The sequence below is a fragment of the Cyclospora cayetanensis genome, unplaced genomic scaffold (genome assembly GCF_002999335.1).
Source record: "Cyclospora cayetanensis isolate NF1_C8 unplaced genomic scaffold, CcayRef3 CcayRef3_contig_336, whole genome shotgun sequence".
Taxonomy (NCBI): domain Eukaryota; phylum Apicomplexa; class Conoidasida; order Eucoccidiorida; family Eimeriidae; genus Cyclospora; species Cyclospora cayetanensis.
The window spans coordinates 1-15,000 of NW_020312299.1; the positions used below are offsets into that span (position 1 = coordinate 1).

Consider the following 15,000-nt stretch of genomic DNA (forward strand, 5'->3'; position numbering starts at 1 on the left):
TGCTATTATTGTTGTTTTTGTTGCTGCTATTATTGTTGTTTTTGTTGCTGCTATTATTGTTGTTTTTGTTGCTGCTATTATTGTTGTTTTTGTTGCTGCTATTATTGTTGTTTTTGTTGCTGCTATTGTTGTTGTTTTTGTTGCTGCTATTGTTGTTGTTTTTGTTGCTGCTATTATTGTTGTTTTTGTTGCTGCTATTATTGTTGTTTTTGTTGCTGCTATTGTTGTTGTTTTTGTTGCTGCTATTATTGTTGTTTTTGTTGCTGCTATTATTGTTGTTTTTGTTGCTGCTATTATTGTTGTTTTTGTTGCTGCTATTATTGTTGCTGCTGCTGCCATTATTGTTGCTGCTGCCTCCGGCTTTCGCCAACATGCGTTTTGCCCGATGATGCTCTTGCAGAGGCTTTCTCGGCAATCTATGGGAAGTTTGCTGCATGGCGAAGAGCCCCAGACACCTCAATCCTAAGTGTGCCCCCCCTCACTGCTGCTGCTGCTGCTGCTCACTGCTGCTGCTGCTGCTCACTGCTGCTCTTGCGGAGGGGTTGGGGGGAAGGGGAGGAAGAAGGCAGCCTTCCTCTCGCTGTAAGCAGCGCTCTCTCCTGGCATCGCTTCTCGTAGAAGCGATGTCACTGGTGCTGACAGCTCCAAGTGTCTCTGCGCTAACAGCGTCGAGGCAGGCTGCACGATCTCTCAGAGCTGCTGCTGCGGGAATTCTTTTGTACAGCGCAACCTCGCCTTGTCATTTGAGCATGCCAGCAGCCAATCCCTTTCCGCCTTCACTGGAATCGTCAATTTCCAGCAAAGGTGCTGCGCTTGTGCTGCTGCTGCTGCCCCTCATGATGCTGCGAGTATGGGTGCTGCAGGGGATGGTGCTGCTGCAGCCCTTCACGCTGCTGCAAGTGCTGCTGCTGCGACAACTGCTGCGGAGACACTTATTTTTGCCAGTTCCTCGAGCAGCGGTGTTGCTGCACATGTGCGAAAGGCCGCTCGCCTTCGTGGTGTCTGTGTGTGCTGCAGTCGATGACTCGCCCTTCAACACTTGCAACCTTGCCATGCAGTCCCCTCCCTCCTCCTCGCAGCAGCAGCAGCAGCAGCAGCAGGCGCTGCTGCTGCGGCAGCGGTCGCAGCATCGCCTCCCCACAGATCTACGTTGGTGTGTTGAGATGCCAAGAGAGTCAGACGAGCAGCAGCAGCAGCAGCCAGCGCATCACTTTGCTTCCCCTGCGCTTCCACTCGCCAGCCTTTCGCAGCCGCCCACCGTCTCCGCTGCTGCTAATGGTAAGTTCTTTCTCAGGAAATGTTGAGGATGCCTCTGGTAGTGATTCGGAGCACGAAGCCGTGATTTGCGCTGCTGTCGGTGTGTGGTGGTTCCCTCTGTGATCTCTGTGTGACGTTTGACTGCTCTTGAGCTCCTTTATTTAAAAGCCTCTGCTCGCTATGCGCACTGCGCTCTGCAGATGCCGAGGTAGCAGTCCGATCGTCTGTAGACGAATGCATGGAGAGCCGTGAGTACTGTGTTGCTGCTGTTGCTGTTGCTGTTGTTGCTGTTGCTGTTGTTGCTGTTGCTGTTGCTGTTGCTGCGCATCAGGCGAACGAGCTCACTATTGCTGCTGTTGCTGCTGCTCCTGCAGGGATAGCCGTTGTGCGGCTGCAGCAGGATCCCCTTGTGGCTTCAGAAAAGCCAGGGGTAAAATCGAAAGCGTCGCAGCAGTACACGCAAGCGCCGCGAGAGCTGCAGCTGCAGAGGAGAAGAGCTTCTTCCGAAAGCAGCAGCTGCTGCAGCACGACTAGGCAACAGCGGGATAGGGCGGCAGCGGCAGCCGCTGCACCAGATGGCGGAGAGAAAGCTGCACACACCGCTCCTGCACAGGCAGATTCGACGCTCACGCACTCAGCCGCTGGCAGCAATCGTCGGCTCAGTAACGACAGCAGCAGCAGTTCTGTAGGCTGCCCTTCACTTCTCGCGTTGCTGAGGAGCAGGAGGCATGCAGCAACTGCGCGAGGCCACTTGCTGCTGCCGTTTTCTTCGATGAAGAGCAACAGCAACTGGTCGGATAGTAGCAGCACCCCCTTCGCCACTCCACGCTTGGGTGAAAACTTGAGCACCACACAGCAGCAGCAGCAGCAGCAGCAGCAGCAGAAACACGGTCCCCAAACAGCAGGGGCTCAAGGATCAGGCGCTGCTGCTGCTGCTGCTGCTGCTTCTGGTCGTTTATGCCGCTCAGTGCATCAGCTGCCGCTGCAGTACGAGCAGCTGCTGCAGATGCAGCAACAACTTCAGCAGGAGGAAGTCGAAAGGCGCCAAGAGCAGCAGCAGCAGCAGCGAAGAACAGGCATATCCTCCTGCATGGCCTCGTCCTCCATGAAGGCACTTTTGCTGAAGTGTGGGACGATTGCTTGCGTCTTGCCTGAAGATGACGAGGAGGAGCTGCAGCGACGCGCGCTCCAGCAGCAGCAGCAGCAGCAATTGCTGCAGCAATCGGAGCAGCAGCAGTTGCAGCAGCATCAACACCACAAGCAAAACGTGCATCGCAATTCCACGTGCCAGATGCTTTGCACGCCGCAGAAAGCCGCGCACGAGATGCATCTGGCAGAGAAATCCCTAGATGGACGGCTAGCGCAGCAGGAGCAACCACAGCTCACCAGCCAGCAGCTCTAGCCAGCAGCTAGCTCTCCACTCACGGACGGTGGAAACGTCTTGAGGGTTCTACTGGAGACAAGAACCACAACGACTGGAGAGGCCCTTCTACAGACGCAGCAGCAGCGCGGGAGAAAGCTTGTTCCTTTCTGAGATCTATGCATTTTCAATACAGGAAAACTAGGGACGGCGCTCGCGGAAGCATCAGCAGCAGCATCCCCCCCTCCTAGATCGAGGGGATGGGAAGTTGTGTTGGATCCTTGGCAGGCAGAAAAGAGACCAAGATTTTCTCGGAGAGCGTTTTTAGCATTTGTCTCTAGAATTCAAGGGGTTTGACTTAGGCCACCAGCACAGATCTACGGAAGCGAACGGCTGTGCACGCTCCTTCGCACTAGCAGTATCCTATATGATTGATGCACACGAAATACTTGTGTGCTCCCGAAACTGCACGCCTACTGGCGCTGCTTGCTGCGCTGCATTTGCTCATGCGGTGCTCTTAGAGTTGCCACTGCTGTCAAGCGCATCTCGCCAGCGGTGGAAACTCACCAAAGTTTCGCGCAGCGTGGTTGGCATGACTCGGCACTTGCCAATACCCCGCCTTCCTGCTCCCCCAGGGCGTCTCTGCTCGCCCTGTGGAAGCAGTAGGCTCTTCGCCTGCTCCGACAGTTTGCGGTGCGGCATTTAAAAGGTTTAGCGAAGGTGTATGACACCCAGCGTTTTTCTAAGGGCACCATTGTATCTCGTCTGCCCCCGCGGGCAAAGTTGTGAGATTTTTTTCAGAACTTTGGTATCCCCTACGTTTCGGGGGTAGCCTCGCATTTGGTCACCGCCTTGGAAGCTTAGGGCGGCTCCTGACTCGAAGCACACTAGAGGCTGGAGTTGGACGGACGGATACAAGTCTGACGGGAGGGCGAATTCCTGCTTGCTTCCCCTCGACCAGATGCAGTTTTTGTCATGATTTAGGCTGCAGAACAGAGAAAAATGCAAATCGAGGCCTGCTGCTGCGCCGCCTGTTGGCACGCAGAGGCGTCCACCCCTTAGCAGCAAATCGAACCACTCGAAGCATGGGGCCCTTAAGGCGCTATGCAAACGTACAGGGCGCAACCGTCGCAGAAAACTCCTTGACAGAGCTGCATTTTGAGCATAATGCATATCAAAGCATTTAGAGTTTTGAGGTTTGCATGTGTGCTGGTTGCAGCACCACGAGATCTATCCCCTCGCATCTTTAGAGTCTGAAGTTACGTTCATGAGCGCGCCCGTTGGTGCAGCATGTACCTGGGTGTCCTCCCTGCTGCCGCTACGCAGGCCTCTCTCTCTGAATTATAGAGAAATTTCATTTCTTGGCCCTAAATAATCCCTAGTTTGCGGTGTCTTTCCTCGCCAGACGCTGCCGAACGCTAGAAACGCCTGCATACGCAGCTCGCGAGACAGTCGAAGCTAGCGTGCAGAGCAGCAGCACCTGCAGGGGGGTCACCCACCACGGCTGCGACCAGAGCAGGAATACGCTTCATGAGGCCTATTAAGGGGGCGTTTGAGTCTTGGGGGAACCGCTAGAACCACAAACCGCTGCTGAAACAGAGGCTTCCACGCGCAGGGTAGCGAACCAGCGGTCACCTCCTCTCGGCAGCAGTCGTCAAGCCAGTTGCAATGAGCAGCATCAGCATCATCCCCGACGCTGCTGCGGAATTCGACTCGCTGAGAAAGGAGCCTGCAGAAGCAATGCTGAAAAGTCTATCAGCGCCTGCACCACCAGCAACAGTTGCTGGAACAAGGCAATCGAGACCCTCTGCACCAAACTCCGATTCAGAAAAGAAAATAGATTTGCCAGCGATCCGCGCTCATCCAACCCCCCCAAGAATCTCAGAGCCGGTATGTGAAACTTCACAACTCCCCTCAAGCTCCAGGGGAAGAGAGGCAGTTCCAACGACAACGCCAGCGAAGTATGTAGAACTTTCAGCTGCAGAAACACAGCCAAACGCAGCGTCAGGATCTAAAAGCGATGAAGCTGCAGCAGCAGCGATTCATGCAGCCGCCGTACCAACAACTCCGGCAGGTGTTGCAGCAACTTCCGCTGCAGTGGCAGCGGCAGAGTCGAAGAGCCATGAAGCTGCAGTACCTCCCCCATCAAAAAGTCATGAAGCTGCAGCGGCAGAGTCGAAGAGCCATGAAGCTGCAGTACCTCCCCCATCAAAAAGTCATGAAGCTGCAGCGGCAGAGTCGAAGAGCCATGAAGCTACAGTACCTCCCCCATCAAAAAGTCATGAAGCTGCAGCGGCAGAAAGCACGTCAGAAACAGCCTCAGCGCCAGCGTCAGGTGCAGCAGCAGTTGCTACAAGAACTATGTTGCCAGAAGCATCCACAGCGGAAGAGCTCGATGCATCAACACCTTCTGCGAAAGCGCACGTCTCCCCAGTGACACCAGATGCAGCAGCAGATGCAGTACCAAATATGGAAACTCAGGGGAAGGAGGCCAATAGTAGCGAGCAGCAGCCGGAGGAGGAAAGGGAGTCGCAGAAACACCTTTCGATGCAGGATCCGTTGTCGCTGCAACGCGGCTTCTCGCACTTCATGAATCTTCCCAAGCTCCATGAGAGAAACAAGGGCGAAAGGGGGGCAGACGATGGCACAAGGCGTCGCAGCGGCAGTGTTGTTGGAGAAGGCGAAGCAGACAGCCGATACAGGCCTAGTAGCAATGGAAGCACTGACACAGAGAGAAAGCAGGAAGAGGGAGACGCGACGAAGCGACTTGCTGACGGGCTGGAGGATGTTGTGGAGTATATACAGTCGGACGCTGAAAAAGTTGAACTGGTGGTGAGTAGTAGCAGCCGTGGCAGTACTTGCTGCAACTACAGCAACGCACCATTCTTTCGGACGGCTCGCTTTCCTTCATGCTGCTGCAAACGCAGCAGGAGACGCTGCTGCAGCAGCAGCAGCTAGCCGTCAACAGCCGCAGCAGCGCCAGGGGCACAGATGTAGACGCACTGTACGAACAGGATGCGGGCTGTCTGTGTGCACTTGCGATTAGAGTGGAGAGGATGACGCAAGCGAAATTCCCCAAAGGGATGGCACTGCAGATGCTGCGCGAACTGGGGAGAAGGGAGCAGAGACAGCCGCCCCTCTCTTATCCGCAGATGCTGCTGCCTCTGCTGTAGCAGCCAGTGCAACAGCAGATGCAGCAGCAGATGCAACAGCAGATGCAGCAGATGCAGATGCTGGAGCTGCCCCCTCCCAAGGTGAGGTGTGCTGCTGCTCCTGAAGGGCTTTGTTTGAGAGGTGCATTCTACCGCGCAGAAGCTGTCCGTTCTTCAACAGACTCGGTGATATGACCCCTGCCGTTCGGAAGATTGTGCAGCTGCGGCTATGGCGTGCCTTCCGCAGCTCCTGTAGAGACAGCTGCGATGCTGCTGGACGCTGTGCATGAAAGATCGAGAAGCTGCAGCGCCGAGTCGGCAGAAGCCATACAAGACTTTCGCTTTGAAGCCCTCGCACCGGTAGCCTTTTAATATTTATGGAGAGCTAGTTGCTCTTCGCCTGTTGTTGATGTTGTGTTGATGGCTGGCCCTTCTTCCGTCGCAGCCGCATTCTGAATATTGACGCATCGTTTCCGCCGTCCTCTTGTGCAGTGCCCCCTCCGATGCTGTCTTTGTACCTTTCGTGGTACTCACAAGTCTGTGGAGCGCTTCTTTTTCCAGTGTTTCGGTGTCTCTGCCGGTGAATAATTTGTATTTTCGCGCCGTCTCCGAGTTTTAGTTGAACCGGCACTCAAAGGTCGAGATGGAAGGCTGCCGCTCCTCCTTCGTCTCCGCGCAGTCACGCGTTTGAGCTTTCTTTCTTTCTTCGATGGGGGGGCAGTTTTTGGTTCTAGAGCTTTTGACGGTTTAGCCTTCGGCGCTTGTCGGTCGTGTGTCGTGCCGCTTGCAGCTAGCTGCTTTGTGGCTGCCTCTGTGTAGCTGTGATGACTCGCTCTGGTGAAAAGTACGCCCTCGCTATACGTCGACTTTTTCTGGGTTTCTTCCTCATGATTATGCTGTATGCGCATGTATCCTCTTCTAGGTGCACGCGCCGCTGCTCGCAAGGCCTTCCCTTTGTTTGCTCGGTTGTTTGCTTGCTCGCTTGATTGCTTGCTTACTTAATTGCTTGCGTGCTTGCTTGATTGCTTGCTTAGTTGCTCGCTTGATTGCTTGGTTGATGGCTAACTTGCTTAAATGCTTGGTTGATTGATTGTTTGTTTGCTTGCTTGGTTGGTTGATTGCTTGCATATTTGGTTTCTGGCTTGCTTGCTTGATTGCTTGCTTAATCGCTTGCTTGCTTGCTCGCTTGATTGGTTGCTTGACTGCTTGGTTGCTTGCTCAATCGCTTGGTTGCTTGATTGCTTGCTTACCCAATTGCTTGCTTGATTGCTTGCTTAGTTGCTCGCTTGATTGCTTGGTTGATGGCTAACTTGCTTAACTGCTTGGTTGGTTGCTTGATTGTTTGCTTGTTTGCTTGCTTGGATGATTTCTTGCGTACTTGGTTGCTGGCTTGCTTGCTTGATTGCGTGAATGGTGACTTGCCTAATCGCTTGGTTGCTTGCTTGACTAATTGCTTGCTTGCTTGATTACTTGCCAGCTTGACTGCTTGGGGCTTGCTCAATCGCCTGATCGTTTGCTTGCTTGCTTAGTTGCTTGCTTGATTGTTTGTTTGCGCAAGTGCTTCTTTGCGTACTTGCTTGGTTGCTTAACGGCTTGCTCGCCAAATTGCTTCGTTGATTGCGTGCTTGATTGCTTGCTTTTGCGTGCTTGCTCGCTTGCTTTTGCGTGCTTGCTCGCTTGCTTATGCGTGCCTGCCTTTCTGCCTGCCTGTGCAGCGTCCTCCCGAGTATAGTGGCTTTCTATGGAAGAAAAGCCCTGTTGCGCTGGTGGGGTGGCAACTTCGTTGGTTTGTTCTAAAAGACAGGCGATTGCTGTACTACAAGCAGAAGGGAGACGTGCGGCCTCTAGGGCGGCTCGACTTGGAGCTGATTCGGATCAAAGTGCAGGTAGGTGCCGCTGCATGCAGGCATAGTGGCAAAGCGGGAGCGAGGGCAGTCTAGACTGAAGCTGGCAGTTGAGGGGAAGGGGGAGAAAGGGGGAAGCAGGGGCAGGTTGGCAGAATTCTGCAGGGAGCGGAGGGCGCCTCACGCGGTTGAACACGGCTCTGTACAAGCGAGGAGGCCACTTGTTAGAGGGAGAATGTGGGGTGAAGAAGCAGTAGAGTTAGACAGTCTGCCAGACGAAATGCGGCTTACTGGGGGTGAAAGCCAAGGGGGCTCCTCGCTTGAGTTTTCTGCCTGCCTTAAAGACACGAGGGCAAAGCTGCACAAGTGCGCAACGCGGCTTGAAGGGAAGCGTCGCAGAGTTGGAGATCAACAGAAGGCTGTGGAGCTTCACCATGGGGGAAGGCTTTCTCCAGTGCCCATTTCAAACGTGGTTGTCTCTGCGTCGTGCAAATGCGCAGTGTCTGTGGAACCCTCGCCAGCTGCATGGAGGGCTTGTCGCAATGGGGGCGAGTTTCTTGGAGCCGCCAAGCCGCAATTGCAAGTGGACCCTTGAGAGGCGCTAATAAGCTACCTGCAAAAATACATGCATATACATTTAGGCATCTATATTTATACACATCATTTTGAACATGTATATTTGTACATGTATATAGATATCTCTCGGTTGCGCGCGCTAAAGCGGGCGCAAAAAAAATAAAGTCTTGGAACGAATAGGGGAAGAGGCACTGCGCAGGAGCAGATAGATCTTGAGACTTGAGGGAAAGGAAACAGGACGCCTAGACACTGCGCGGGGGAGGCTGTACTTTCGGAAACACACACACACACTCACACGAAGGAGACTGCGAAAATCGGCAGCCAGCACTAACAGGCATCAGGAAAATGTTTCGTCTGAGAGATCCTCTCTGAGGATTCTCCTCTTGTATGCTGGTGGTGCTTTGTATCTCAGATCTCCTTGACTTACTTTGCTGCGGAGGACGTCTAGGGAGCAAGGCTGCCCTCTCTGCTGGGGAAGAGCAGCCTACGAGACTCAGATTCCGCATCAAGCCCCTTGGAAGCAAGCGCATATTTGAGCTTGCAGTAGGGAGTTGCGCCTTTGCCAGCTAAAAATTTCTGCCCCCTGGGTTTGCTGCACACACGCACTACGCTTCTAGCGTCCATCCTGGAGCTGCCGCAGACAGCGCGACGCATGACACAGCTCATGCCCGGGCAGGAAGCGCACAAAAAACACACAAAAAACACACAAAAAGCACAGGCGCGTGTTGGTATCGTGTTTCTTTGTGGCGTGCTCAGGGCCATGTTAACGAGGTGATTGAGTGGATTGATAATCTGCGCGAATCTTACAGGGGCAGTCATATGAAGGAGTCTAGCGCCGCGGCTCTTGTCGCTGGACAGAAGCTTTTTTGGAAGATTGAGAGGGTATCGCCTTCAGTCTTCCAGGATGTTAGTTCCACCGGAGATATCCTCCTTTTCAGGTCAGTCTTGCAAAAGGCGCTATATATATGTATGTATACGTCTATGTGTATGTGTCTGTATATGTACATATGTATATGTGTCTGTACTGCGGTTTCCGAGAAACGCGCCTTATGTTAGAGAGACGGGGGTGAAGGGGGGGGATACGTCAGGGTTGTTTGGGGGGAGAGACTATTACGCAGCGGCTTTGGAATGCAGTTGGGCAGAGCAAGTGTATCGCATTAAGGATTTAGGATGAATATTTCAGCGAGGCTACTCCGCCAGGCACCAGTCCGAAAGTCTTCATTCTTTGGATACCCCATAGGCCTTAGATATATCTAGATGTACGTGTATATATATGTGTGTAAATGTGTGACTTTGTGCATGGAGGGTAGGGGGGGGCATGCATGGGCTCTAGAGTCGGCCAGCCGATTTTCCGCTGTGCTTCGATTTGCTGATGGCAGCGGAAAGCGTGCGGTGCCTTTTTAGTTCCTGCCCTCTGTAGGTTTACCCTTTGCTGTGAATGTACTTTTTGTATGCATGCATGCAAAAAAAGCAAAGCCTCCCGCATCGGGCTGGGGCATGCGCTTTCGTCTGCCCCAGTGGTGCTACGGGCGCCGTATGTTTGCAGGAAGTTGCGTGGCTGTTCGGTGTCTATGTGCATCTGTATGGGTGTACTGTACATACAGCTATGGGAGGGGATGCTTTCAATACGCCCAAAAAACACCAAGGCTTACCAAAACACCAAGGCTTGGTGCTTCCTTCGCAGGACGCTGAGATTCAATGCCAAAATGCAGAGGCTCATCACGAGAGGGACCTACGATCACGTGGGGATGGTGCTGCGGAATAGGCGAGGCAGTATTTATATTCTTGAGTGCATGGGTGATACTGTAAGGCTAGCACAAAGGGGCAACGTCATGAAACTCCCGGGAAATTTAAGCATCCGAAAACGTCCACAAATGTAGCGGTCTTTGCCGTTTTTCACGTCCTGCCCTCTCGGGGTGTTCGTACACCTGTGCCCACCTCTCTGTGTGCCTGTATACCTGCTTCTATGCGTGTTTCTCTCGCTCTCTCTCTCTGTCTCTGTCTAAGCCTAGTCTGCACCACCCCGTTTCACACACACACACACACACACAAACACACACAAACACACACACACGCACACACAACGCTCTGCACGTTGGTAGGACAGACACGTATGTGTTGCTGGTGCTCACTGCATGTCTCTCATGCCCAGTTCTGCATACGAGTTGTGTTGCACACGCCGTACTAGGCTAGGCTATGTGCACCCTCGTCCATGGTGTGCAGAGAATAATGCAGCCTCTGCAAAGGTCTCTCCACATGAGCGCTTGCAGGGCGTTATTTTGACACCCTGGTCGTCCTTCGTGCGAAATCAATGGTTTCGAGTTTACCAGCGGTGCGTCTTTACCAAAAGCTCCTTGGGGAACCACGGCCTGTGCAATGCCTTTGTCTTGACGGGTGTGAGACAAAGGCTTGTGCGTAGATGGCCAGTCCTTTTCTTCTCAGCGAGAACCGTGTATACGAAATGGTGCAACGCACAGTCCCTGGGGAATGCCGTGTCTCTCTCTGTCGCTTCATGCTGCTTTTTTCGAGCTGTGCAAGCACACGTTTTCTGAGCTCCCACTGCCACACACGCGTTTATTGGGGGGCGGGCAGATGCAGCGCGAAAGAGGCCTTTTTTCTCGCTAGTCCGTGTAGCGCTGTCTCTGCATGTACGGACTCCAAGGCCTGTGTGCTGCTGCTGCGCTGCTGCTGCGCCTTCTTGGGTGTACTGACACACCAGCATTGCCTGGCGGCGCCTTTACTGGCCGGTGTCTGAGGAGCGTCTTGGTCAGTTTCTCGCGTTCCTCAAGCTGGTGATTGGACGCGATTACAAGCTGACGCTAGCCAAGCTCCTCAGCAAGAAGCCGTACGGTGGGTGACCCAATTTTTTTGCTGTTCCCTCTCGGCGAGGGGCTGAAGCCTCGACATGTGTGTGTGCTTCTCGTGCAAGCGCAAGCCTCTATAAGACTCGGCGATTACAGCTGCTTAGTAGATGTGTTTGCGTAAGGACCTGCCGCCACCTCTGCAGAAGTGGGGATGGGGGGGAAGGGGGCGTCATTTGTGTGTGTGTGTGTGTGTTTGTTTGTTTGTTTGTTTGTTTGTGTGTTTGTCTCTTTGTTCTCTCGCTAAACAGTTTCCATGATGTTTCCGCGTGCCTTGACTGCTCATTCCCGCTATCTCGTGGCGGTGCGTTCTGTGTTTTTTTCATCGCCTGTCTGTCTGCTGCTTCGCTCTCTGGTGCGGTGTGTGCGCTCGCTTGCATGGGGAACCTCAGATGAAAAAACGGCGGATGGATTCTTCTGCTCAGAGTTGATCGCCGACGCTTGGAGAGTATGTCGGGCATACTGCTGCTGCTGCCGTTACGGTTGTTTGCCGCTGGGGGAGCCCTCCTGCTTCTTCTCCTGGTGTAGCTGTCAGTGCCTCTTATCCTGGCGGTGGCATGAACACGCTGAGAGGCTGCTCTGTTTGTTAGCATGCAGAGTGAGGCAGACGTGCGCGGCGAGTCTGCGTCTGCGTAGAGATCTTGCCAGTGTTCTTACATGTCAACTTCCGTGGATGGGGGAACCGAGGGGGGTGGGGGTGGGAAAGGGGAAGGTCTGTATGGCTGTGCGTTGTGGAGTTACACTGCCTCTTCGGGGAAATAATTATGAACGCTACTTCAGGTGATGGGCGTCCTTCCAGATAATGCCGTTAGCACGCAGTACTGGCCTGGTGAGCGAAAGACTGCGTAAATTCCTTCGCAGATCTGCCGATTTAAATCAGACTTCTTTTGTATATCCTTAGTCATTCTCTACCCTATGACCCTTTACGTTGGTGCATGCATATGGGCGCTTCTCTCTCTTGTGTCTCTGTCTGTCGTTCCGTCTGTCTCTCTCTCTCTCTTGCACGACTCTGTCTCTCTCTCTCTCTCTGGCAAGACTCTCTCTCTCTCTCTCTCTCACTACTCTGTCTCTATTCTATCTCACTACTCAGTTTCTACTTCTCTCTCTCTCTGTGTCACTACTCCGTCTTATCTTTTACCTCCTCCCTCTTCGCCTCGTTTCTCTTTCTGTGTCGAATGTTGTGGTCCCCTTGCTGCCGTCGAAGGGGGGGTCCTGTTGCAGAATCTTTGTTTCTTCTCCGCGTTTGCGGCTGCTTTCCCTGCCTCTCCAGAGTGCTTCTCGCAGCGGCTGGATAGCCAGCTGCGCCTTACGGAGGGCTGTTCACTGGGGGAGGAGCTGATGGTGGACTTTTGCTTGTACACCCCGGAGGCAGCACAGCAAGAAGAAGCAAGGCGTGAAGCGCAGCGGCAGAAGCGGCACAAGAAGAAAAAGCCCAAGCCGAAGCAGACACCTGCAGAGCTGCCTCTCATGGTGAGCACTTTGGTCGGTGCGCGTGCAGCTCGGCAAAAGGATGCAGCCAAAGGCCGCATGAGCAGCGGCAGGAGTGGCTCTACAGGCTTGCCCGTGCTTACACCCGATACAGCGTCTCCGACAGCTGTCGGTACCCCGAGAGACAGCCAACCTCAGAGTGCTGCAGACGGCGAGACAGCAAGGCGCTTTTTTACAGAAAACGAGTCAGGCTCTCTCAAGGAATCCCTTGGCATGGCGGCTGCTCTGTCTGTCAACAGCCAAGGGGCACGCGTGGAGCACCACTAAGACAATGAGCTGCAAGCGCCGCAATGCCTGCATGGGCAGTCAACAGCAGCGCGGAAAGAAACATCGCCGCGGCAGCAGAATTTGCCAGCCGGAGAGAGGGGGCGCAGCATGCGCAGCAGCATGCCAGCTCTTACGAGACGGACGCAGTTGCAGACGGGGAAAAAAGGAATCTGGCTACGACTTGAGGAGGTGGGGTTGCTAGGCACACACCGCGGGACCGAGACACTCGACAACAGTCGCTCCACCAAGGGAGACAAGGGCTGGCTCCTTTTTGGCTGAGGGGGTTGTTGTTGTTGCGTGGCTAGCTGCTGCCGACGCCGCGTGTAGACTCCAGTGCAGCTTGTCTGTCTAAACTGGACCTTTAGGAGGAGAGGTAGGGCTTCCTCCATCATGTTGTCAGCAGAAACGCATGGCAGTTTCAGGGATGTGGGAAGCGGCAGGGAGTAAAACGGGGGAGGAGCTCGAAGCAGCGACGCTAATTGTTCTAGAAAAAGCCTGTATTCAAGGGAGAGAACAAACATCTACAGTTTGAACCTGCCGACCTAGGCTTCTAGACACGCACTGGCATACACACAGAGTGCTGATACGCTTGAAAGCAAGTATGCATTGACACGCATGCAGCTGTAGCAATGCGAGTAAGTGTGTTCATACATACGCATACATTGTAAATAAATGCATTCTATGTAGGTACATAGAACAGATGTACATCACCTATAGTTTCATACACCTACACACATGTCTACTTGTATGCACATGCACATACACAAAGATCTAGTCACCTGCAGATTCCTCTCCCATATGTGCATGCTGCCTCCCTTGTGTACTCTAAGCTCTAAATACTAGACATAATCTTTGAGTAGGTATGCATATGCAGACTTCCGCACAAAATACATAGCGGCCACGACGTTTTAAAAACCTGTTCATCTTCTTGCTTCTTTTCGTATGTTTTGGCACTGAGTACCCCGTGCGTTGCCTTGGTCGCTAGCGAATTCTGCCCCTGTCGAGGTCCCTGTAGATGTGCGAGTTCGCCCTGGAGCGATCGGAAGGCTTGCTTCCCTGCTGCTGCCTTCGCCGGTGGAGTAGGCTTTTATGTTAACGGCATTGCGAGTGGCTATGTTTCGCTTGTGCACTATACTCTATACATATACATATGCATACAAATATATATATATATATATATTTACATGCATGCGTACTGAGCGCTTTTCGGGAGGAACGGCAGCAGCAGCATGCAAACCCCTGCACAACTGTCCTATACCGCAATCTCTTCCTCGTGCATGGTGAAAGCTTAGGCGTAGGTGGCGTGAAGGCGTTTATGTGTGTACGCGTGTGAAACGCCTACACAGGGTGCTTTTAATGTGGAAACGTGCAAAAGGTCGTGTCTGCACACACTGCGGCGAAAGAATCCCTCATGACAGAGTGTCGCTGGAGTGTCTGTACACCCTGCGGCGAAAGCGCTCCCGTCGGACAGTGTAGGGCGTTTTCATGAAGGAGAGGGCAAGTGTGTGTCGGATTAGTTTTGCATGTCCTCTAAATCTCTTGCAGACTCCAAAGGGTCATCCGTCTGTCCATGCATAGCCTCCTCCGTGTGTGAGCTGTCTGCGGATTTCTCTGGCGGCTGCTTCTCGAAAGCAGCCCGCAACGCTGCTTGCACCCTCTTGTCGTTCATAATTTGAGAAGCTACGGGGCGGCTTTCTTCTGCACGACGGTCGAAGGGGTAGCGTGCAAATAAGAGATCAACCTGAGGGCACATTTAGCACAGTTTGCAAGTCTTCGCAGGAAGGCCTTTTCTCTGCGTTTATTAGGGTTCTTGCATCTTGAAAGTGCTGCTGGTACGACGGCGGGGGAACAGACTGCTTGTAAAGTCTACGATTTGGAGCAGTCTGAAGCGTTGCGAACCTCAAAAGTGCAACTCGAATGTACCTCGTCATCCGGGTTGGTGTCTTGTTTCGGAATGTGTCTGCTGCGTTCTCCGTAGCAGCACCGCTGCTGTTGCTGCTGTGGAGGATCTGCTGCGGCTAGCTGCCGGGCGCCTCTGGCTGCTGCCCGAAGGCTTGCAAGGCACCCTGCGTGTGTCTGGTGCGGCTGCTGTTGCTGCTGCTGCTGTTGCTGCTTCTGCTGCTGTTTTTGCTGCTTCTGCTGCTGTTGCTGCTGCGGCTGTTGTTGTTGCTGGTTCAGTCTGCTTCTCGTGAGTG

At 53.4% G+C, this 15,000-nt stretch overlaps 2 protein-coding genes across 2 annotated transcripts in view; one reads left to right on the forward strand and one right to left on the reverse strand.

The window, feature by feature from the left end:
- Positions 1-4,285: 4,285 nt before the first annotated feature.
- On the forward strand, positions 4,286-10,741 carry LOC34622315. Its single transcript, XM_026333981.1, has 8 exons — positions 4,286-5,449; positions 5,664-5,786; positions 7,485-7,655; positions 8,114-8,186; positions 8,602-8,739; positions 8,830-9,127; positions 9,874-9,994; positions 10,460-10,741. Exons 1-8 carry the CDS (start codon positions 4,286-4,288, stop codon positions 10,739-10,741), a joined length of 2,370 nt encoding a protein of 789 aa, XP_026189766.1.
- Positions 10,742-13,003: 2,262 nt separating this feature from the next.
- LOC113146491 (polyglutamine-repeat protein pqn-41-like) overlaps positions 13,004-15,000 on the reverse strand; it is a 3,042-nt gene continuing 1,045 nt past the window's right edge. The window contains exons 3-7 of the mRNA XM_026333982.1: positions 14,729-15,000; positions 14,329-14,546; positions 14,002-14,092; positions 13,722-13,871; positions 13,004-13,153 (exon numbers count right to left, since the gene is read on the reverse strand). The exon at positions 14,729-15,000 is cut by the window's right edge and continues 281 nt beyond it. Of these exons, the coding sequence (XP_026189767.1) occupies positions 13,004-13,153; positions 13,722-13,871; positions 14,002-14,092; positions 14,329-14,546; positions 14,729-15,000 (881 nt within the window). The remainder of the gene's footprint in view (positions 13,154-13,721; positions 13,872-14,001; positions 14,093-14,328; positions 14,547-14,728) is intronic.

Excerpts from the sequence above, each read along its gene's own strand:
- LOC34622315 (XM_026333981.1), top strand. The coding sequence starts at position 4,286 with ATGAGCAGCATCAGCATCATCCCCGACGCTGCTGCGGAATTCGACTCG. Across the intron at positions 5,787-7,484 it reads CAGATGCTGCTGCCTCTGCT|CGTCCTCCCGAGTATAGTGG; the intron begins GTAGCAGCCAGT and ends CTGCCTGTGCAG. Across the intron at positions 8,740-8,829 it reads ATTTGAGCTTGCAGTAGGGA|ACAGCGCGACGCATGACACA; the intron begins GTTGCGCCTTTG and ends GAGCTGCCGCAG.